A 22,197-nucleotide genomic window follows, 5' to 3' on the forward strand; every position below is an offset into this window, starting at 1 on the left:
TTTATCTCTCGTTTTTTTGTTTTTCTCTTCTCTCTCGCCCGACAAAGATTCTCTTACGATTTATTATACTGATCTAGTAGTTCCGAATCGTCCGCTAAGGTGAGTTCGACTGTCCCTAGTAGGTGTTTCGGTGCTTCCTATATCCTGGAGTGCGGATGGCTGTGGTCCCGGTGGTGAACTGGGATGAATATGCGCGTGAAACAAGGCACCGTTGAAGTCGAATGAGACGGAATGAATCGGGATGAGCGGAAGAAAAGTTGGCAGTCGAGAGGCGAGGCGACTAAACGGTGACTGAAGACGAGTGGGGCAGTTCGAGAGAACGAACCGTGTGTGTGGCTTTTTTAACCAGCCCTCTCTCGGGGAGTCGAGGGGGGAAGGGCTTAAACACAAAAAAAAAGAAAAAGAGCAAAGAAGAAAAAAAGAAAAGAGAGAAAGATAAGAAGAGATTGGGTCTCTTTCTTCAGCTTGTCGCCTTCCCTATTGTCTTCACTGTCAAACAAGATGAAACTGGGCAACAGCAGTTGCACATCTGCTTCTTGTCACACTTCGATGGAGTTCGGCTCGGTCAGCCTCCCTTTCAACATCCGGCGGTCTGACATCCGATTCGATCCAATTCCGGGAGACTAGCAATCTGCTACATTGCCATGTTTTTAATGTATACCAATGAACAATAACGCATCCGGTCAAAGACTTCAAAATAGAGGAAGATTTTTTTAGATTTCTGTTTTAAGATTTTTTGTTTTGTCTTGGATTCGGTTAACGATGCAAAGGGAATGCGAAAAAAAAGGCAAAATGTATAGCGTTCCCGCGTGTGGGACGTGTTGATGAGTGAACCAAACATTCCATCCCGCACTCCCTCCCCCTCTGCTTCCATCCACCCCGTCACTGAGGAATGTCGTATACTGTGCACATGGAGGAGGGAAATAAATAATCAACGTTTCGGTTGTCAAGTCACGCTTCGGGTATTCACTTACTTTGGCAGGTGCGCATTCCCCGCCAACTATATATCGACAGGTGATTTTCATTACTTTGAATTCCAAATATAGCATCGTCGTCATTATTGTTATATTTGGAATCGCGTTAACAAATGATTTGGTTTTTTTTTTGTGAAAAAGTACAAACAATTTGGCGCGAGGAACTAAGTCTCTTATTTAAAAAAGACACTTGGTAAGTCGATTAACGAATTTGTGCGTGCACTGTCACTCGCTCCCCGTCCGGAGCTAGTGCATAGTCCAAAGTTTTAACGTCAACATTTTTCGAGATTGAGCTTTCACGACCGCACATGGCTGTAGGCGACGACTCCCGCCAACGTGAGTATGAGTCCGAATAGTTGGTTGGCAGACAGGGGATCCTGGAACAAGAAGAAGCCAGCCGCCACAGTCAGGCAGAATTTTAAATGACCCGCCATGTTGTAACTGTACAATCGATTAGCGTAACAAAAACAAAACTTGTTAAAAGTCTGAGGAATAAAAATCAACACACAGAAATGAAAATTACGTCAATGCGGACGTGTTGCCGATGATCCAGTAAATAGATAAATTTACAGCAAAGGCGATCAAGCATGAACAAACAACTGGAATCTAATAAAGATCAATTGATTACAAATTAATTCACCATTGAAATCCTATTTCACTTACTATGGCTGCCAGAGTCCATGAACGATAAACGAGCTGAAGAACAGGCTCGAATGCAAGGACTGGGAAGAAGAGAATAATTGCTGATATGGGTGCCTGGTAGTATAAAAGCTGCATGGAATTAAGTTGCAGCTCTTTCTGTTTCTCTCCAACCAACTAAAAGAAACCAACACAAATAAGACTGACATATTCCATATGGCTGAAATATAAATTCATTATACCACTTGATAAAAAGAAGTGACCACAACTCCCATTACTGCATATGCTGTGCCAATTAAGTTAAATTTAATGTCATAGATGAAATTCAAAATGACTCCTATTATAATTGGTATCTGTATGACAAAATGTGATGGTAAATAATAAAAAGATGATAAGCTTCTAGACAAACTATTGGTTTTGGTAGTAACTCACCACTGTCAATAATGTTGCAGTATTGACTGATTTTCCATAATAATAATACTGTATGAGTAATACACATGGAGTGGTCATCACTTTAGCTACTTGGTAGGTACCCACAGAATTATTTTCTAGGCTAAGATTAGTTAGAACTACAAATCCACAAAAGCAAAGTGCCAAAGGGATCATAGATATCAAGGGGACCTTTTTTACACTAAAAACTCCAAGGAGTTGGCACACATGGAGACAGAAAAATGTTGAGATAAAGTGCATGAGTGTCAAAGTCATGTTTGGGAATCCAACTGACGTGTAAAGCCATTTGTTGATGAGAACAATTGAAATTGATACAGATATATTGAGACAAACTGCAAGACCTGTTTTGATTGTTTTCTTTGATTCTTCATCTTTACCCATGTACTTCCTTCCAAGATATCCTGATGTGGCTATAATTGTGGTCAACATGGTTTTAAGGTAGCACTTTTTGATAACATAAACTTGATGGCAACAATTAAGGGGGCGTCTTTTCAAGACAAAATAAAATCTTCGACTGTGTCAATTTGGCTACTGTGAGTGAGTTGGAAATTTAAGTAGGACGCCCGCAATAGAGATTTATAAAACACACATAACAAGAACATTTGAAACTGGCTTATAAAAATGTGTGTTTTCACTTAATCACGCGTTAACCTGTTGATTTCTCTTATTTTTTCGTGGCTGGCAACTTTTTGACAGCAACATAACAAGACAGAGCCATCTGCATGCAAGATTTTGCACGACTCACTTTCTCTTATGGAACGAAGAGATGCCAGTTTTTCTTTTTGTGAAGAAAAAAAAAACATGTAGCAGACGGAATATGAAAGTGGTTGGTGTAAAAGTGTGTGAGTGTAGAAGGATTGTGAACGTGTGGGAATGTGTTTTAAGTTAATTCCATCTAATATTTGAAAGAAAACTATCATACTGTATAAAAGAGTTTTGTGTCGCACAGTAGAAACTTACGGAAGTGTCGCACAATGTCTGTACAGCAAAGAACGCTAGATTGCAAAGATCTGCATTCGTATTTGAAAACCCTGCCGGCAGCCGTGCTGGATCGATTGTACAATCATCCAGCCACATGTTTAGCCGTTTTTAGAGAATTACCTGAATTATCCAGGATTTACATTATGAGAATATTGTTTGTTGATCAGGCTGTCCCCAAAGCAATCATGGGCTCTTGGGTTTCACCAAACAGCGCAAAGTACAAATTTTAATTTAGACTATCTGGATAATCAAATCTAGATCTATTTCAACTTTGCAGGGAACTTGAAGATATTGTGAAGTTGCTGACAGAGCTTCGTGTTTGGCAAGAAGTTGAGATGCAAGGTGGACTAAAGGGCTGGTTACTCAATCCCACTTTCCGAAGAAATTTGAAAGGGGCTCTGTTGGGCGGGTTAGTTACAGAAAATAGTGTATAAACATTTTTCTCTGTTATAATAATATTGTAATTATAGAGGAAATGAATGGAGCATGAAGCCAAATACAGATGCTGATCCAAAAGCCAGAGGTATTGCTGTTTTGGATGAATATGCCATGGGAAGGTGGGAGTGTGTGCTACACTTTATGGTTGGTTCCCATCAGCATGAAGCCATATCTTCTGATGCACTGCAGATATTACAACATGCAGGTCTCATGAAAAAGTATGCATAAATTCTGGGTTTTGTGTGAAACTGTTGTTATAAACAATTCTTATTTAGAGAACCTGGGGACAACCAATTGTCAATAACAAAAGATGGCTTCCAGTTCCTCTTGATGGACACATCTGCTCAAGTTTGGTATTTCTTGTTGCAGTACCTTGACACTGCTAACTCCAGGAACTTAGATTTGATCGATTGCTTGGGATTTTTATTCCAGCTTAGCTTCAGTACATTAGGACAAGTATATTAAAATTTGAAAAATGAAATTTAAATCAAATAATAATGAAACAAATATTTTTAGGATTATAGTACAGATTCCATGAATGATGGTCTTCAGAAATTTTTGCAACACCTTAGAGAATTCGGACTTGTCTACCAAAGAAAGGTGAACACGTAATTTATAATCTTTCCTAATTTCATTTTTATTTGTTTAATTTATTTAAAAAAATTGTGTTTGTATTTTAAATTTTTCTATCTAAAAAAAATATATGAATTTTATTAATCTCATTTGCAGAGAAAAGACGGAAGATTCTATCCTACAAGGCTAGCATTGGACATAGCTGCAGGTCCCAAAAAATCCATGCTTAACAGCTTGAATGCTTCAAGTCAGGCTACCGGTTATATTGTCGTGGAGACAAATTACAGGGTTTATGCATATACTGACTCAAGCTTGCAAGTGGCATTGATTGCACTATTTTGTGAGCTCATTTACCGGTAAGAAAATTCATAACAAAAAATTTGTTTTCTTCCTAATATTATATTTTTAAAACTTAGTTTTCCAAATTTGGTCGTTGGTATTATCACACGAGAGAGCGTCAGAGAGGCGTTAAAGAGGGGGATCACAGCAGATCAAATTGTGTCTTTCTTAAGGCAACATGCTCATTCCGAGTGCTACAAAGAACCGCCAGTGCTCCCGTCTACCATTGCAGATCAAATCAAACTGTGGGCAATCGAAAGGGATCGATTTCTTTATAAAGATGGCGTCCTTTATAATCAGTTCGACTCGCAAGCAGATTTTGAAATCTTACGAAATTACGCCCAGGAGAGAGGATTGCTTGTTTGGCACACACTGAATGGCCGAAAAATGGTTGTTACCAAGGAAGGCCACGATGAAGTCAGGAAATTTTGGAAACGACACAGTAGAAATGGTTCCATGTAACCTTTCTAATGAATGACTCTTGATATCTGCTGAAAATTCTGTGCCTCTTGTGATGTGTTGAAATGTTTTTCCAGTTAAAATTGAATAAAGAACCGATATGTAATATCACGATTTCATATAGATCTCAAGCTTGAAGAATTTGTGTTACTTATTGCTGACGGATAATGGTCGAATTTAATCATTAGTAGTCAACTTTGCAGTTGTAAATGTAAAAAAAAAACTAATATGCCATTTTTAAACATCACTTTCCTTTCGCATTTTCGTTGATAAAAAACAATTTCTCATTTATTTTGCGCATTTCTAATTTATTTTTGTGTTGCAAGATTTTGATAGATGACCAAAAGTATGATTTAATGGCCAGTCAATTTATTTTCACAACAGGCTTTAGCAGGAATACCTTTATGGATTTTTTTTATGATCGGTGGAATTACGTAAGGTTTTCGTTAACTTTTTTGCTCTAGAGTTTTAAAAATTATCCAGATAAATATTTCTAGTTTATCTATTGTTTTCATAGACCTCTAGTCCTCTACTATCCGTTAATATATGTCCTCTAAAATAGACTTTATCCGTATCCGTCCTTCCAGTAGGTGCAGCAGTCATTCGAAATTCCAGTAGGTGCAGCAGTCGTCACTCGTCATTCGAAAATACTTTTGATTCTTTACGATCCCGCCGTCCGAGGTGTTGTTTATCCTTTCCCGGTATTGATACACACCCCACAGCACACTGCAGACGAAATCCCAAGATCAATGTTGTCATAAACTCATAAGAGCTTGTCAAACAATCAGATTGAAAATTCAGAAACGACGATGGCTGGGATTATTGAAGGACCCCTTAGTAAATGGACTAATGTGGTGAAAGGTTGGCAATATCGTTGGTTCGTTTTAGACGATAATGCTGGCCTGTTTTCTTATTATACAGTAACAACTTAAATATCGAATTAATCATGTTGCAAAACTTAATTCAATACTTCTTATCTTATCTCTAGTCAAAAGAAAAGATGACCCGCGGAGTAAGAAGAGGATGCATTCGACTAAAAGGCGCTATTGTTGGTATAGATGACGAAGACGATACGACATTCACTGTAACAGTTGATATGAAAGTGTTCCACCTACAAGCAAAAGACGCAGAAGAGAGAGAAAAGTGGATTAGAGGACTAGAAGATACTATTCTAAGACATGCCCAACTTCAAAGGGTATTGTATATAAAGTTTCTATGAAAATTGTTATTAATATTCATCCAAATCCTTGTAGAGACTTGACCCGAATCATCCAACCCCAACAATGCAAGATTTTGACAAAAAATTGACTGAAACAGATTCCTATTTGCAAATATTAATTGATCAAGTCAAGGTAAGTGCTCAAAGTTAAACTACAATTCAAAAATGCAATATCTTGATGATTCTATAGGCACTGGAAGTTCGCATTGAACAAGGCAATGATGATCAAGAGAAGATGCGCTTGTGTTCAATAAGAGACAGAGCAAATGTATACACATTATAATTTAGTTCACTTTTGTGCTGGTAAAAAATGATGATGACCTTTTTTTTAGGAAATGTTAGAATCTATTAAGCATACAATAGTATTGCTCCAAATTGCAAAGGTACTAGCTTTTTACTAATGTGCTAAGGCTAGTAATAATGCTACATTTTCCTTATATTTAGAATACCACCCATCCTGTCAATGGAGTCCAAGTTGCAGCTCCCATTACATTTTTCCAGTCATCTCCATCAGACACCTTGAAAATCACTAATAATCAACAACCTGTGAAAGTTAATTTGACAAATGAGGTTGTTTCTGTGATAGCTTCAATGGAAGAGGTGCCCGTGCAAACTGGAATTGAGCTAGGGGCCGAATGTGTTGAACGACGAGGTGGAAATGTGGAATGCACTGACAGTTTGAGACAACCTCCTGTCATCAGCTTAGAGCAGCCTCCGGGATTTTATGGCCAGCGACCGCTTGCACTAGAAATCCCTGAAACTTCCTACTCCAGCTCCGAAGATGAAGATTTTTTCGATGCGACTGAAAACATGGGACAATCCCCAACGCTGCCAACGTAAGTAATTTTAGCCTGATTTACAGAACAAATAAATAGACTAAATGGATCTCATGAAATTAATTAGGCCCAGTACAAAAACTTTGGACGAGCTGGAAACTTCTTCAAGGAATCAGTCATCAGACACAGTCGATTATGATGGTGATTTAACTTCAAAATTTTCCTCTAAAATACTGGATATTTTAATCAAATACTATCGTGATTTCAGCTTTGTATGAGGATTCGGATGAAGATGATTGTAAGTCATGTAAAATGTTACCTCTTTTGAAACCGAGATTAAAATACTGTAATCCTTTTAGTGGGTTCAATGGAATCGCATGGGAGTGTCGTAACCCATTTGCTGTCGCAAGTCAAACTTGGCATGGATTTGACCAAAGTCGTGCTTCCAACATTTATTTTGGAGAGGCGTTCTTTACTGGAGATGTATGCTGATTTTTTCGCCCATCCATACATATTTGTTGGGTAATGCAATGTTTTGTTTATTTGTTTGTGTCAGGACAAATTTGTATTCTTCTCACCTTTTTTAAAACGTAGAATCGCGGATTTCACCGAACCACGCGACCGGATTGTGCAAGTAGTTCGTTGGTTTTTATCGGCATTTCATGCTGGCAGGCGGTCAGAAGTTGCAAAGAAACCCTACAATCCCATCATAGGGGAAACTTTTCGTTGTTGGTGGGACGTAAGCAAGGATAAGCCGATTGCAGAGAATTTGGTAAGTGATGGCCCTGTTCCGTGGTGTGACGCCAATCAGTTGACTTTCGTCGCTGAACAAGTTTCCCATCATCCTCCAGGTATATAATTTTAGCTTTTTACTTTTATAACATAGTTTGATAATCCGTTCTCAGTGTCTGCTTTTTATGCGGAACATTATGGCAAGCGAATATCCTTCTGTGCCCATATTTGGACCAAGTCAAAGTTTCTCGGACTCTCAATTGGCGTCCATCATATTGGTCAAGGATGTGTCTCTCTGCTGGATTATGACGAAGAATACATCATCACATTTCCAAACGCTTATGGCAGGTAATATCACTAAAATGCTATTTTTAGTCTTTTTCCTTTTATCGTATTTCTGAAACTTTCCTAGATCAATATTGACCGTACCTTGGGTTGAGTTGGGTGGAAGCGTCAGTATTACCTGTGCTAAAACGGGCTACGGTGCGACGGTCGAGTTCCTCACCAAGCCCTTTTACGGCGGCAAGAAGAACCGCGTCACGGCGGAAATCTTGCAGCCCGATAGGAAACCCTTTGTCGCCATATCGGGAGAATGGAACGGTGCCATGATAGCTAAATGGACTGACGGGGTATGTTATACGCCATAGGCAATTCCAATTTTGTAAACACAAGGATTTGTGTCGTGACCTCGAGTAGATTTTGATACTAGGCAGTTTAGGCAATGATGAGTCATGCACTTTTTAAATTTTCCGTCTAACAAAGCGATCTTTTTCTAAATGATTTCCGTCCTTTTGATAGAAAACGGAAGAATTTGTGAATGTTAACGCGATGTCAATTGTTCAAAAACGAGTGCGCCCCGTAGCAGAACAAGAAGAATTCGAATCTCGTCGTTTATGGCGTGAAGTCACGCTCGGTCTCAAGTAATTTCATATTAAACCGTTTGGTTATTCTTAAAGTCTAACTAATGCATGCGTGCCACGTTTCAGATTTAATGACATTGATCTGGCCACAAAATCTAAATCAAGCTTGGAGCATCGACAGCGGGAAGAAGCCCGGATACGCAAAGAAGCCAACGAGAAATGGGAGACAAAAGTAAGTGGGAGAGACGTTACTAGTCAACAGTCTGAGTTGGGGGTTCTAATAATAGACGCCGACGTTTATTTTTGAATCGGTTCAAGCAAACAAAACCTTCAACTTGAGTTTATTATTTTCTAAAATCGACCGGGAGAAAAAACTCATTGGTTTTTTTTTCTTTAATTATTATTTTCATAGCTGTTCTCGCTAGTTGGAGATAACTGGATATACGACAAACCTCTCGTGAAACGTCTAGCAGCTTCTGGAGCGCAACAGTAGATTTGATATGCATGTAAAATGGAGGTTGATCCCCATGTTTTTCCGTAATGTCTACAGTTTTATAAGAAAATTGCGTTCCCGTTTTGAATTCGTATAGCAGCTTGCCATTTATTTGAAAAAAATCAGAGAGTATTTGTTCGAGTTAAATTTGCTTGATTTCACCCGGTTTTTGTCGATTGTGCCTAACACTTTTTTGTTGTGTATTATCCGTACATGCTAAGCGTTTGCATACACCTCGTTTTGGCATACGAGAAACATGTTGTATTTTTTTCAGCAATTGCAACCTTTATATGGCGAAAGATGCCAAGGTAGCCATAATAGTAAGTATTGCAGCGTGGGTGATTCATCCCTAGTCGTAATTTCCTTTTCGCATTTCTCTTTAACTCTAAATGGCCATGAAAAATTCTTTTGCTAAGAATTTTATCAACTAGGGGATAACGACTGATCTTCGTCGTTTTTTCTGAAAACAGCAAATCCTTAATCGCCAACAGTTTCTTCCAGGTAATAGGAGAAATCACAGAAATGTATTTTTGTGATTCGAATAATGTCATTCAGGTTGCTTTCTCATTGTTTTTCAGAGAAGCTCTGCACGTAATCATTGCATAATCGAAGTTGACCAGACTTAATTTTCAGTTTGGTTACTGCAATAATCACAAAAAATATTTACAGTCACGATAAACGTTTATCTTACGTTGAAAATCTCGTTTTTTTAGAATCTCGAATGTTCTCACGGGGCGGAGCTTAGCCATTTGCCCGCCTTTTTACTATGAATCACTTTCTAGCCGGCGTCTGCCGGCCAATAGAAATATTTTTCTAGTAGCTTCCAGAACGTCGTCGTTGCCACATTGCCTATTCGAAGGATCCACACGAGTGTCGGGCATTTGAGAAAGAACTAGAAATCGTTTGATTTGGATATATAGGCAGCGTTTTCATCAGTTGAGTAAAGCAGTTCGAGCCCAGAAAGCAAGAGAACAAGACGAAAGATACCACGTGCTACTACCCAAGCAACTCTACAAAGTACACATTTTTTCTTGAAAGAAAAAGTAAAATTTGAAAAAAGGTAAGAAATCATACTTCTAATTACTGTTCTCGTGTTTTTCTACATGTGAGGAATCGTTTGAATGGAATTGTTATTGGATTTTTTGTGTTTTGTAGACTGATTTTGTTTTATTTTCTGCTAGACATGGCCAAGAAAGCACCCTGCATTGGTATTGATCTGGGTACTACATACTCATGTGTAGGAGTATTCCAACATGGTAAAGTGGAGATTATCGCCAACGACCAGGGCAATCGTACAACTCCATCTTATGTTGCCTTTACCGATACCGAACGTTTGATTGGAGATGCCGCTAAAAATCAGGTTGCCATGAACCCAATCAACACAGTTTTTGGTAAGATTAATTGATTTTCTCCACATTGATCTCCAAATTCGTGTTCTAACCGTTCTCATTTTATTGATAGATGCCAAACGTTTGATCGGTCGTCGTTTTGAAGATGCTTGTGTTCAGAGCGACATGAAGCATTGGCCTTTTAAAGTGGTTAGCGATGGAGGAAAGCCGAAAATCCAGGTTGAATACAAGGGCGAGACCAAGACTTTCTCTCCGGAAGAGGTCTCGTCTATGGTGCTTGTGAAGATGAAGGAAACAGCCGAGGCTTATCTTGGACAGAAGGTGACGGATGCTGTCATCACTGTTCCTGCCTACTTCAACGATTCCCAACGTCAGGCAACAAAAGATGCTGGAACTATTTCAGGCTTGAATGTCCTTCGTATCATCAACGAGCCCACTGCTGCAGCTATTGCTTATGGTATGGAATTTAATCTTTATATTTAACTGGAAGGATGAGATATTTATCTTTTCTTATTTATTCTATAGGTCTTGATAAAAAGGTCACTGGCGAACGCCATGTCTTGATCTTCGATCTTGGAGGCGGTACTTTCGATGTTTCCATGCTTACCATTGAGGAAGGAATTTTCGAGGTCAAGTCTACAGCTGGAGATACTCATTTGGGTGGTGAAGATTTTGACAACCGAATGGTCAACCACTTTGTACAAGAATTCAACCGAAAACACAAGAAGGATCTGTCATCCAATCCACGAGCTCTTCGTCGTCTTCGCACAGCCTGCGAGCGTGCTAAGCGAACGCTTTCTTCTTCCAGCCAGGCCTCAATTGAGATCGACTCGCTCTTTGAGGGTATCGACTTCTACACCAGCATTACAAGGGCTCGTTTTGAAGAACTTTGCGCCGATCTTTTCCGTGGAACCTTGGAACCTGTAGAAAAGGCCCTTCGAGATGCCAAGATGGACAAGGCTCAAATTCACGAAATCGTTTTGGTCGGAGGTTCAACTCGTATTCCCAAGATTCAGAAGATGTTGCAGGATTTCTTCAACGGAAAAGAGTTGAACAAGTCTATCAACCCTGATGAAGCCGTCGCCTATGGCGCTGCAGTCCAAGCTGCTATCCTTCACGGAGACAAGTCTGAGGCTGTTCAAGATCTGCTGCTGCTCGACGTTGCTCCTCTATCCTTGGGCATTGAAACTGCAGGCGGTGTGATGACATCCCTCATCAAGCGAAACACCACCATTCCGACAAAGCAAACTCAGGTTTTCACCACCTATGCTGACAATCAACCCGGTGTGCTGATCCAGGTGTACGAAGGAGAACGAGCGATGACCAAGGACAACAATCTGCTGGGAAAATTCGAATTGACTGGAATCCCTCCCGCACCACGAGGTGTTCCCCAGATTGAAGTTACTTTCGATATCGATGCTAACGGCATCTTGAACGTGACTGCTGCCGACAAATCAACTGGTCGCGAAAACAAGATCACGATTACAAACGACAAGGGTCGTCTGTCGAAGGAAGAGATCGAGCGCATGGTCAACGATGCCGACAAGTACCGTGATGAAGATGAGAAGCAGCGTGAACGAGTATCGGCCAAGAATGCTCTCGAATCTTATTGCTTTAACATGAAGCAGACAATGGAAGATGACAAGGTCAAGGATAAGATTCCAGAGTCTGATCGCCAGACCGTGTTGGACAAATGCAGCGAAGCTATCAAGTGGCTGGACGCTAATCAGCTTGCCGATAAAGAGGAATTTGAGCACAAGCTCAAGGAAATTGAAGGAGTTTGCAAGCCTATCATCACCAAGTTGTACGCAGCCGGTGGAGCACCGCCAGGAGGAATGCCTGGTGGTATGCCCGGAGCCGCTGGAGGTGCTCCTCCCCGTGGTGGAGCTGGTGGCCCAACCATTGAAGAAGTTGATTAATCTCTGAATTTCTTACTAAACTTATTGAACTGAACTTGATCAAACTTTTTTAATACCTTTTCTAAAATCACTATGCGAGTTGCCTAGTCTATTTGAGTTGTCAAGATGTTTGAATGTTACTTTGCGATTAAATGTATTCCTGATCCATACGCGGATAAATGAAAAATACAGTTGTACGAAGACAAATTTGCCTTCTTTTTTATATTTTAAAAAAATCATTAATTTATTTCTAATATTGATTTGTTGTAAAATGCAACCCCGGATTGCAGACGGTTTTGTTTTGTTTTGGTCTTATTCTTGACTTAGTTGTTAGTTCGTTCAGTTGTGACTGGCTGATGCAAAGACTTCGGTTGGACTTGGGCATTAAATTATGATAGGATTGATTTTATTCAATTGGTCGCATGAACGGCTGGTCGTCCACTTTTTTAATCGGCAATTTTCAAGGTTTGCTACCACTTGTCCCTCTACAGTTACGGAATCCGAGTAGCGAGTACATGCAAAATTAAACGAAAGAGATGTAAAAGAAAAACCTTTTTAAATGTCTTAATAAGTGTCCAACTATTGCAATGACTGTGGAACTAGGAACTACACCCACAAGGTAACTCAATTTTTGCTCAACTAATAATCTAATAAGATAGAATATTTTACCATTGATGTGCATCCAACCCTATTTATTATTGACCAAAAGTGTTATACAAAGCATCAATTAACTATAAGACCCAATTAAAAGCATGACTTATATGTGGAACAATACTCTTAAAATAGAATAGAATTTATAAACTACTTTGCATAGAACTTGTAGCAATATTCCTGATTTCTTCCAGACAACCCTTGAGTGTTTCCCCAAACTTGTTGGCACATGTGGTGGGATTTGAATTGAAGGCAGAAACAGCAAAATTTATTCCATCACGACGAGGGTTGTAGCAGCATCCATCTAATTAGAACACCAAGCTTAGTGTTTAATAACATAATATGTTTACTGTACTTTTACTGATGCTTACATCCATCTGGTGCAACTGGTCCATAACACATGACCATATCATTGACAGCTGCAACCTACAGAAACAATTTTCTAACTTACTTCTACTAGTTCAAAAATTCATAAAAATGAGAAAACGTAAAACGTACTTGACTGGTTGACAAACGCCAATTATTCGATGTTGAATAGCCAGGATCAAGATACAATGTAGGGATATCAATTCCATTTTCTATAGCAAGTTTTTTCAAACCTAAAAGATGTCGGTCAATACCCTGGCCATTTATAGCCTGTTATTATGGGAGAAGAGAATCATTAGTAGTAATGTTTTGATTTAAACTATTCACGGCAATTACCATTCCGACATATGCTTTGTGGGCAGTAATAGCTGTTTGTAGAGCTTTATATTTTTCTTGGGGACTTTGGTTTGGTTTCAAATGGACCTTTGCAAAATCAACGATCTCTGGTAAACAGCTTCGAATAGTCTCTGTTCGTCCTCCATGGAATCTTCGAGTCGAAGCAGATTCATAGTGGGCAGCAGGATGTCCATGTAGCCTACATCCAACTAATTAATTTTGAATTTCTAACAAAAAAACAAACAAACGCTAATCATACCTGATAAATGCCATTTGAATTGCTATTTGTATAAAACTATCCGGGCTGAATTTGAGTGCTTTAATATCTTCTTTTCCAAATTTATCAAAGGTGAAGGAATTCATTTGAACATCTTGAACCAATATGTCCACGTTCCGCTTCGCCAATCGTACAGCCTCATCAACGGAAGCAGACAAGTTAAAGGTTAGTAGTTCAGATTTAGGAGTTGAACGCTCTTTATCATTGTCCACTGTTTTCCCCTTTCTGCGTAAATTCGACGAAAAATTTATAAGGAAACAATTAAATTTTTTCATTCACAATACTTACGCGTAATTTACTATGAAATCAGCAAGGTTAGCAATTGGGGGTCCTTCAGTAGGAGCATGCTCATAACAGAGGCCATTTACTCCATCTTCACTCACAATGAGCTTCAGAAATTAAACGCAAGAAATGTTTCACATTAAAGGTCATATAGTTGTCGATAGAATAATTTACCTGCAAAGTTTTGTCGAACCAACGATTTCCCGAATTATTTTCCGCCCCATAACCGTGAAGTAGTTGCAAAGCCACGCGACTGCTAGCTGTAGCATCGTTCTCGACCTTGCTCGCCTTGTCAAGGCACATGACGAAAATGGAATCTTCAATTGCTTGTAAAGACGCACTGTTCAAAGGGTCTTTGATGTAGGAGGAGGGGGGTAAATTAGTTATTATGTTACGGATGTAACAAAATTGTGAATAATTTTTAAACCTTTTTTCAATTCTTGATTAACTATGCCCCAAACATTTCTGCATTCCGTCGTCAAAAATCCAACACCATCCGCAGGGCCAGTAGAGTTCTTAACTATGTGCATCAATCCGTTGAGAATATCGTTATCATCCAGCATTTGTCCATCTCCCCCATATACCACCATTTTAAAAAACTAAGGAAAATTTGGAAATTATATTTCATGTTTAACAAATAAATAACAACTTATTTACGTGGTTGTTGTGAACAACGATGATGTGGTTAGATCCTGATGTGTGACGAATACTGTCTACTGTTAATCCGGGAATCCGACATCCACTGAATACTTTGGTCTAACAATGTGTTAATTATAAACAAGCAGTAAATTTTTTATATACAAAAAACACTATTTTACATATTGCGACATGTCCAGTGGGCTTTTCCCCAAATAGTCTTGTTCCAATTTTGCTCTAGAATAAACACATTTGCGATAAGGAAGGGTTTTTTTTCAGATCAGAACAAAACTGATCTACAGATGAACCTACCCATCGATTATTGCTTTATAGCGAAGCGCACCAATAATGAGCTTGGCTGCATAAGTTAATTGTTCGTTTTGAGAAGAAAAGCTCTGTTTAGGGAAGACCAGAGCAGGATTGGAATGAACTAGTACTGGGAGCCTGTAGCTTAAATATGCTGAATCAAGCCACCATTCACTAAGCTGTGTAAAATAATTAAAAATATGTTTTATAGTTTGGTGATGAAATGTTATCATCCAAGTTTTCATACCCAATTTTTTTCAATTGCACCTTTTTCTTCCAGCATATGCTGTAGCTTTTCCCCTACACCACCAGGAGCACCAAAGTTCTTTGCCACTTGCTCTGTAATGACAAACTCATCTTTTGTCAATAAGGGTTTCACAGTCCTACAATAAATACAATGATTTAAGTTTTATATTAACTCACAGATTTATTGGTTTCACCTTATGTATTGTTCCAGGGTTTGGTTAAGCTTTGGAACAGGCAAAGATGGCAGTTTTGCATAGTGTGAAGTTTTTTCAGACATTGAGCTGGTACTTGATAAGTAGAAAGAAACCTGTTGACAAAAGTATATCTCTAATTTACAAGAAGAATAAGATAACTAGTGTAGTATTAGTAAATTTACCCTAGGTGCAGTACTCAGAACATGTTTAGAATTCAATATTTTGTGAGGAAGTCCACGAACCACTCCAACTGTAGTAGTAGCCATGAAATGACTGCCTATAACAGTGGATAGATGGTTAAAGTTCACAAAAATAGATTAAGGCGACAGACCTTGAATAAATATGATATTCATAATGCATTGTCATACAACATCTTACGATGTTTTATAGTACATACTTACAAATGATAAGATTGACTGTGATACAAATAACCTAAATGACCAAAGATCGTCCGTCGTCCTCTATTTAATCACGATTTAAAAAGGCACCAGTATTTTAACACAACTGAAGGTACGACAGGCGGTAGCTTAATGATAAAAAGACTTAAAAAGATAGGTTATTGTCGATTTGTCTCTGACGCATAAGAGAATAACTTAACTTGGCAATTGGCATTGGCTATCGATATAAAAAAGCAAAATATTTTGGAAATTGTTTTTCTTTTTATCATCAACTAAGGCTTGATATGTCAGCGCTAGATGTCTCATTCTGAGCGGGAAATCAAGAAAATTAGTCTGCTAGAGAACACAGAAAAATGGAAAGAAATCTTCAACAAGTCAATACAATTTTAAACTTGGCAAAATTAACAGAGTCCGATATAAAAAAAGAAAGTCATGTTTTGCAATTCATTCCCCAGATTTTAGACTCAAAGCAAGTAAAGTTATTAGAAGTGAATAAAGACACACTGGAGTATATCAAGAGTGGTGAATGGTAACATACACTTTAAACATTTCTAAATCTATTTCTTAATGTTACTTATCATTGGGAAAAGTCTGTTTATAAAAGGTGGTGAAGATGCTCACGTTGTAGTGTGTAGCAATTCCAAAACATTTGAATTTAAAGAAGCCGAGACATCAAATAGTTTGCTTCTTATGCCATCACTGAACCATGGTAAACTTATTGAAGCAACTGAATCAAGGACACTGAAAAAACATGAAGTAAATATCCTCTTTGCAATTTTGATGCATTAACTCATACCTTTTTCTTTTACCATATGTTTAGGTTTTTGGTGTCTATCACACTTACTATGAGATGAGGCTTACCAAACCAAAGCTTCAATCACTCAGAAATGCTTTAGCCAAATATCCTTATAAAGGGAAAAATTCTGAATTAAGTAAAGATGCTGTTGGGTTATCTTTTACAGAACTAAAAAATATTATCCAAGCAAGTGAAGAGGAAATCATCAATCGTCTTGAAGAAATTCCTGCAGCTAAAATAAGAGGGAAGTGGCGATTGCTAGATGTTGGCTTTTTATTTGGTTGGGTTTCATACCTAGATTCCATACTAAGGGAGAAACAACTTAGCCTAGAAGAAGTAACACCCCTTAATGTTGAAGATTGGATGGGGTTGTACGATATTGCCGACGTCAATTCTAAATGCATGTCGCTCTTCATGGAAGTGGATGATGATAGTCTCAAGTGGAAATCTGCAGCTGTCTCTCAATTATTTGCTCTGTATCTCTTGCCGGAATTAAGAGCATTTGATAGCAAAGACTTTTACACCGCCTGGCAACAATCGATGCCAGTGGGAGTGACGGCAAACGAAGAAGATTTAAACGGCGTCGCCCTTGTTGACTACGATTCAACTCCTTCGTTAGTTAAATATTTACCCGAGTTCGAATTACCAGAGGATATCAACGAACGATTGGACATTTTGTTTCGTAACAGGACGAAATGGACCTTACAAGCTATTACACCTTATGTCCAGTATGTTTATACCTAATTTAATTTTTTCAAAATGCAAAAAAAAGTAAAATTTTCATTATTTATTTATGTATTTTTTTTTCTACCTTTTCCAGGCCACTGACTGATAATAATCTGAATGTTGCAGCATTGCTGACAAAGTACGCAAGATCTTCAAACATTAATGGCGTTAAGTATTACAGTTCAAAATACATAACTCAAACCGAGTAAAAGGAAGCCCAAAAACGATAGGTGGATTTTGTTTATTGCTTCCAACATAATCCTATACTATAAAAGAATAAGCCTCTTGTGTAACTTATAATTGATCGATCACAATTACATCCACAATTGTTCCATTAGAAATACTTGACATTTCTGTTGTTTTGGAAGGCAAAATTGCTAGTCCGTTAGCCCGATTCATACTTAGAAGACGACTGCTTTGTTGATTTCCAGTGGACATGGCATATGGAGTAGATTTCTCGTGATGCCACTGAACATTCACGCGATGGTATTCTGGTCGAAAATCGAGAGGAATATAGCCAGTGGAACTCGACAATTCTGCCTTTATCGTGGTGGGAAGATATCGTTTGCGACCAGACAATTTTCTACAAGCTGGAATGACGTAGAGATGACATGTCACTATGGCCGAAACAGGATTACCTGGTAAGGCAAAGACAAATTTTTTCTTTCCATCGTGCTCACAAGAAGCAAAAGTGGTTGGCTTCCCAGGTTTCATATCTACACGACCAAAATGGACAACGGCTCCGAATCTGTTGACTAAAACATGGCGAAGTAAATCCATCTCCCCCATAGAAACTCCTCCTGTAGAGACTAGGACATCTGCCTTTTCAAAGGCCGCGTTAATGCGTTGATAGAGTGCCTCTGGATGGTCTTCGGCTATCCCAGCGTCGACGACAGGAAATCCTTGTTGCTTTAGAAAACTCAATAATGCTGGTCGGTTACTATCCCGGATGCGTCCACGTTGCAAGTCGGCTTGACTCTCTTGTAATTCATTGCCAGTGGACAGTACGGCCAAGATTGGTAAAGCGTAGACTTTGATTTTCGTTTGTCCAACTGTGGCAAGAATTCCTACATCTGTAGGAGTTAGAATAGTTCCTTGCTCTAGTACGATTTCTCCTTCTTTGATATCGCAACCAATTGGACGAATCTCTTGACCATGCTTGACTGAAGCCATTATTTCGATCTGAAATTCTTCACTGCCATCTTCAGAAGCCAAAATCAGTTTTGTCTCCTCGACCATAACAACAGAATCTGCTCCTGGTGGTAAAGGGGCACCTGTGCTGATCCTGGCACAGAAACCGCTTTCAACATTTACTTCTGCCGGCTGTGAACCGGCTATTGACGCACCAATTACTTGTCTTGTACCTTGGCCATCAGCAGCTATGACAGCATAACCATCTTTCATCGAAGCTGGAAAAGGAGGAAGAGGATCAGTAGAGAAGACATCCGCAGCCAAAACACGTCCCACGCTTTCCATGTAATCAATTGTTTCATATCCTATTATGTTGCAATGATTAAAAACGATGTTTTGTGCTTCTTTAACACTGATCATTGGAAAATTTGAATGTCTTGGACGGAATGCAACTGCTTCAAGATTTCTTGATTGATGATGGCTGCAGGAATGATGATGTTCTTTAATAGGAGCTGCTTCACTAGACTGCATCTTCTTATGAGTTTCGGCAACTTCTTTTCTTCCAGTTATTAAATCTACTGCATGTTGCAAAGATGGGGATACTATATGAAAACACTCCTTTACAGCCTTAGGACTTCCAGGTAAATTGATAATAAGACTCTGTTTTCTAATGCCACAAACAGGCCTGGAAAGCATAGCAAAAGGAGTAATATCAAGTGATGCCTTAATCATAGCCAAGCTGAGTCCAGGAGCATCTCTTTCAATGATAGTCTTAGTTGCTTCTGGTGTTACATCTCTTGGTGAAAAACCTGTTCCTCCTAGAGTGAAGATTAAATTGACATTTAACTCATCACACCATTTGGTAAGTATGGTGTGTATGGCATCCATTTCATCAGGGACGCAATCTTCAACTATGACGGTGGCTTTTAGATGAGAACCCTCATTAATCAAATTGCGCACGCAGGCTCCGCTGGTGTCCGTAGTCAGTCCTTGAAAGCAACGATCACTGACTGCCCATAAATAATTGAAGGTAAATTTACAAGAAAGTTAAATTAAAAAATTTTAATTTAAAAAAACAGAAGGTAAAAAAATAGTTCCAACTCTGGTTACCTGTCAACAGCCCCACTGAAACTGTGTTTTCTTTAGAAGACATGGTTTTACTCGTTAAACCGTCTCCTAGGAGTGTTGTATACTTTGAATGTATTAAATTTCAATAAGGCCAGTTATTATTGTTTACATAAGAGAGTGAGTCGATTCAATTTTTCTTACGTTCAAAAGTTGTCTGCAAGAATTACAACGCCATCTAGCAGGAAAACCTGGCATGCAATGCCATCTACGTGTCAAAGAGGAAGACGGATTTCAGGGATTCCTGCCTCTTGGCAATGCTAGAGCTCTTTGCCTCTTTCTTCTTTTCAGGATTCAACGAGAGGGAAGTGTGGGGGGGAGGGACATATGCCGATCCCTTGCTTCGCGCGCGAGTTTCCCGATAGGGTGTTTTTTTCACGGGGTTTAGGTTTTTTTTTTTTTGGGGGGGGGGAGAATTTGACATTGTTTTCGATTAAACGTTTGATTGGGAATTAAATCTAAGTTTTGTTAGATGATTAAGCTACATAAAGCGAATAGCAAAACAGTCCGACTCTTCCAATCAAACTAGAACAAAAATTCCCACTCAGTATTACCAAGTTTATAACACATTGGAAGTAGATGTACAGAATTCTTTTCTGGTTTCTTTTCCAATTCAAATCAATTGTTAACTTTTATCGTTAATGGTTTTCAGGTAAAAAATAACCATGAGAATATGGGGTCGCAGAAATAGATGTCAACTGGTGGAAAATAAGAAGGTGATACGGTATTTTTCTTTTCTTTTTTAAAAATACTGTCTGATTTTTAAAGATTTGGTGAGGAACATCCAATCTGTCGATCGCGGTCGCTAACCAATTGGTAGAAAAACAGCACCAATAATGGTAAGAAGGTGTGCTGTGAAGTGGCGTGATAATTGTAATACTGGACATGGACATTCAGGTTTCATTTCGTGATTTTTCAGGTCGAACTCGGATGTGCTTTTTCGAGATTTCAACACAAATTGCATTTTATACATTTAAAAAATTTATCATAAAGCTACAATGTTACAGCATTACCCGTACTATGGCTCGTCCCGGTTTGTATTGCTTTGTATAATCTTTAGTTGAACGCTAAATATATTAGAGGCTAGCTAAGAGAATTTGGCTAGATCTTTACAGGATTAGTGAATGTGATTTTTAAAAGAAATTGTGCCTGTTGCACATCGATATTATTGGCCTTGATTCTTAAAGGTGGCTTTGCTAAACTTTCGACGGTTAAACTCTATTTAATAAATAGATAACATAACATTTAGCTAATGACCTTGCATTCTTGACTAAATATTTTCAGGCAACTTTTGGAATTTTTGTGGGCACTGATTTGCAGAGTGCTCGTGACCAACAGATAAAATGGCCCAATCCATATTGCAAATTTGCAAGCTGTCTTCCAAAACCATCCAAAACCAAGGAATTTCTATTTGCAAGGTAATTATTTCACCCAATGTTTCTTTTTATTACTGTGGTAATAATTCAAGATGATGAAGTCTAATTAGGTAGAAAACCTTTCTGAAAAGTTTAGGAGCCATTGTTAATTTCAATTGGTATAAATTAAGTGAGTTTTAAGCCATAATCATTTGGTATTAATTTTTATATTGGTTGTTGTAGACCCATTCCAATCCCCAGCAACGTAAACCTGCAGAAGGAAAGGAACGTAAAACTTGTCATGCAGTGGTGTAGAGGTTGGGTGAGAACGGGATGTGTTACATAACCATTTGGTATTCATTTTGATATTGGTTGTTGTAGACCCATCCCCAGCAACGACAACCTGCAAAAGGAAAAGCACGTAAAACTTGTCAAAAAGAGGTTGGGTGAGAACGGGATGTGTTACATAACCATTTAGTATTCATTTTGATATTGGTTGTTGTAGACATCCCCAGCAACGACAACCTGCAAAAGGAAAACGGAAAAGCACGTAAAACTTGTCAAAAAGAGGTTGGGTGAGAACGGGGTGTGTTACATAACCATTTTCATTTTGATATTGGTTGTTGTAGACCCATCCCCAGAAACTTCAACCTGTAAAAGGAAATGGCAGTCCGCCTGTCCTTCACATTCGAAGGTCACGGAGATCATTACATAAAACGTGTCATGCAGTGGTGTAGAGGCTGGGTGAGAACGGGACGTGTTTCATCATTTTCAAGCAGCTACAATAGCCGCAAGGCTTAAGAGGTGAGGGTGATCAAAAAATCGCATAAAAGGAGAGAGAAAAGGCGAAGGTAAGTCAGTCGAGGGAGCATCTCCGACACGGCAACAACTGCAGCGCTCTGTCTGTCAGTTGGCATCCATGGGTAAATATTCTGTCTTTAACATAGAGTTTGGTATCAATCCTTCTTTTGTTAATGTATGCCTGTTATTATGTAATATTTCTGTTAAAATTTATAATTGTCTAGCAAACTATGGCGTAGTGCTGCTGTTGTGTGTTGAATCATTGATGGCTGGGTCGACCACTGGTGTACCGATGTCTTCGTGGTATGGCGGATACCAAACCACAACGCCGCCGCCTTACTACCCAAAAGCAACTTACGCAACGACCAGTTACTGCACCGAAGTCTTCAAG

The 22,197-nt window shown here is 38.8% G+C and overlaps 6 protein-coding genes and 1 long non-coding RNA gene across 7 annotated transcripts; 4 read left to right on the forward strand and 3 right to left on the reverse strand.

Annotated features, from left to right (window-relative positions):
* Nucleotides 1-1,270: 1,270 nt before the first annotated feature.
* Nucleotides 1,271-2,492, reverse strand: LOC124311972 (solute carrier family 35 member E3-like). The gene is made up of 6 exons (XM_046776340.1): nucleotides 2,405-2,492; nucleotides 2,046-2,182; nucleotides 1,856-1,966; nucleotides 1,638-1,790; nucleotides 1,498-1,580; nucleotides 1,271-1,415 (listed from the first exon to the last, which is right to left on the reverse strand). Exons 1-6 carry the CDS (start codon nucleotides 2,490-2,492, stop codon nucleotides 1,271-1,273), a joined length of 717 nt encoding a protein of 238 aa, XP_046632296.1.
* A 403-nt stretch (nucleotides 2,493-2,895) lies between these two features.
* Nucleotides 2,896-9,966, forward strand: LOC124312196 (oxysterol-binding protein-related protein 9-like). Its single transcript, XM_046776705.1, has 22 exons — nucleotides 2,896-3,261; nucleotides 3,322-3,453; nucleotides 3,515-3,700; nucleotides 3,758-3,938; nucleotides 3,999-4,082; nucleotides 4,212-4,411; nucleotides 4,472-4,811; nucleotides 5,842-6,048; nucleotides 6,107-6,205; nucleotides 6,263-6,340; nucleotides 6,405-6,455; nucleotides 6,517-6,908; nucleotides 6,976-7,049; nucleotides 7,117-7,146; nucleotides 7,208-7,370; nucleotides 7,443-7,699; nucleotides 7,754-7,928; nucleotides 7,993-8,209; nucleotides 8,379-8,500; nucleotides 8,567-8,672; nucleotides 8,853-9,434; nucleotides 9,647-9,966. Exons 1-21 carry the CDS (start codon nucleotides 3,038-3,040, stop codon nucleotides 8,931-8,933), a joined length of 3,399 nt encoding a protein of 1,132 aa, XP_046632661.1. The 5' UTR covers nucleotides 2,896-3,037; the 3' UTR covers nucleotides 8,934-9,434; nucleotides 9,647-9,966.
* LOC124312088 (heat shock 70 kDa protein cognate 4-like) lies at nucleotides 9,837-12,387 on the forward strand. Its single transcript, XM_046776556.1, has 4 exons — nucleotides 9,837-9,993; nucleotides 10,115-10,324; nucleotides 10,395-10,739; nucleotides 10,808-12,387. The coding sequence occupies exons 2-4, from the start codon at nucleotides 10,117-10,119 to the stop codon at nucleotides 12,199-12,201; spliced, it is 1,947 nt and encodes a 648-aa protein (XP_046632512.1). The 5' UTR covers nucleotides 9,837-9,993; nucleotides 10,115-10,116; the 3' UTR covers nucleotides 12,202-12,387.
* Nucleotides 12,259-15,842, reverse strand: LOC124312085 (carnitine O-acetyltransferase-like). Its single transcript, XM_046776550.1, has 16 exons — nucleotides 15,806-15,842; nucleotides 15,657-15,751; nucleotides 15,475-15,587; nucleotides 15,282-15,417; nucleotides 15,041-15,213; nucleotides 14,911-14,965; nucleotides 14,750-14,848; nucleotides 14,520-14,691; nucleotides 14,267-14,445; nucleotides 14,099-14,199; nucleotides 13,793-14,035; nucleotides 13,534-13,732; nucleotides 13,330-13,467; nucleotides 13,203-13,257; nucleotides 12,986-13,135; nucleotides 12,259-12,665 (listed from the first exon to the last, which is right to left on the reverse strand). Exons 1-16 carry the CDS (start codon nucleotides 15,825-15,827, stop codon nucleotides 12,565-12,567), a joined length of 2,031 nt encoding a protein of 676 aa, XP_046632506.1. The 5' UTR covers nucleotides 15,828-15,842; the 3' UTR covers nucleotides 12,259-12,564.
* On the forward strand, nucleotides 12,659-14,044 carry LOC124312232. Its single transcript, XR_006910424.1, has 2 exons — nucleotides 12,659-12,799; nucleotides 13,883-14,044. It is a non-coding gene; the product is annotated as an uncharacterized LOC124312232 (long non-coding RNA).
* Nucleotides 15,843-15,853: 11 nt separating the features above from the next.
* Nucleotides 15,854-17,731, forward strand: LOC124312135 (sister chromatid cohesion protein DCC1-like). Its single transcript, XM_046776620.1, has 4 exons — nucleotides 15,854-16,401; nucleotides 16,463-16,628; nucleotides 16,693-17,396; nucleotides 17,489-17,731. The coding sequence occupies exons 1-4, from the start codon at nucleotides 16,226-16,228 to the stop codon at nucleotides 17,601-17,603; spliced, it is 1,161 nt and encodes a 386-aa protein (XP_046632576.1). The 5' UTR covers nucleotides 15,854-16,225; the 3' UTR covers nucleotides 17,604-17,731.
* LOC124312092 (gephyrin-like) lies at nucleotides 17,620-19,902 on the reverse strand. Its single transcript, XM_046776562.1, has 2 exons — nucleotides 19,636-19,902; nucleotides 17,620-19,535 (listed from the first exon to the last, which is right to left on the reverse strand). The coding sequence occupies exons 1-2, from the start codon at nucleotides 19,676-19,678 to the stop codon at nucleotides 17,689-17,691; spliced, it is 1,890 nt and encodes a 629-aa protein (XP_046632518.1). The 5' UTR covers nucleotides 19,679-19,902; the 3' UTR covers nucleotides 17,620-17,688.
* Nucleotides 19,903-22,197: the final 2,295 nt, after the last annotated feature.

Source organism: Daphnia pulicaria, chromosome 8, assembly GCF_021234035.1.
Source record: "Daphnia pulicaria isolate SC F1-1A chromosome 8, SC_F0-13Bv2, whole genome shotgun sequence".
In the NCBI taxonomy this organism is placed as follows: Eukaryota; Metazoa; Arthropoda; class Branchiopoda; order Diplostraca; family Daphniidae; genus Daphnia; species Daphnia pulicaria.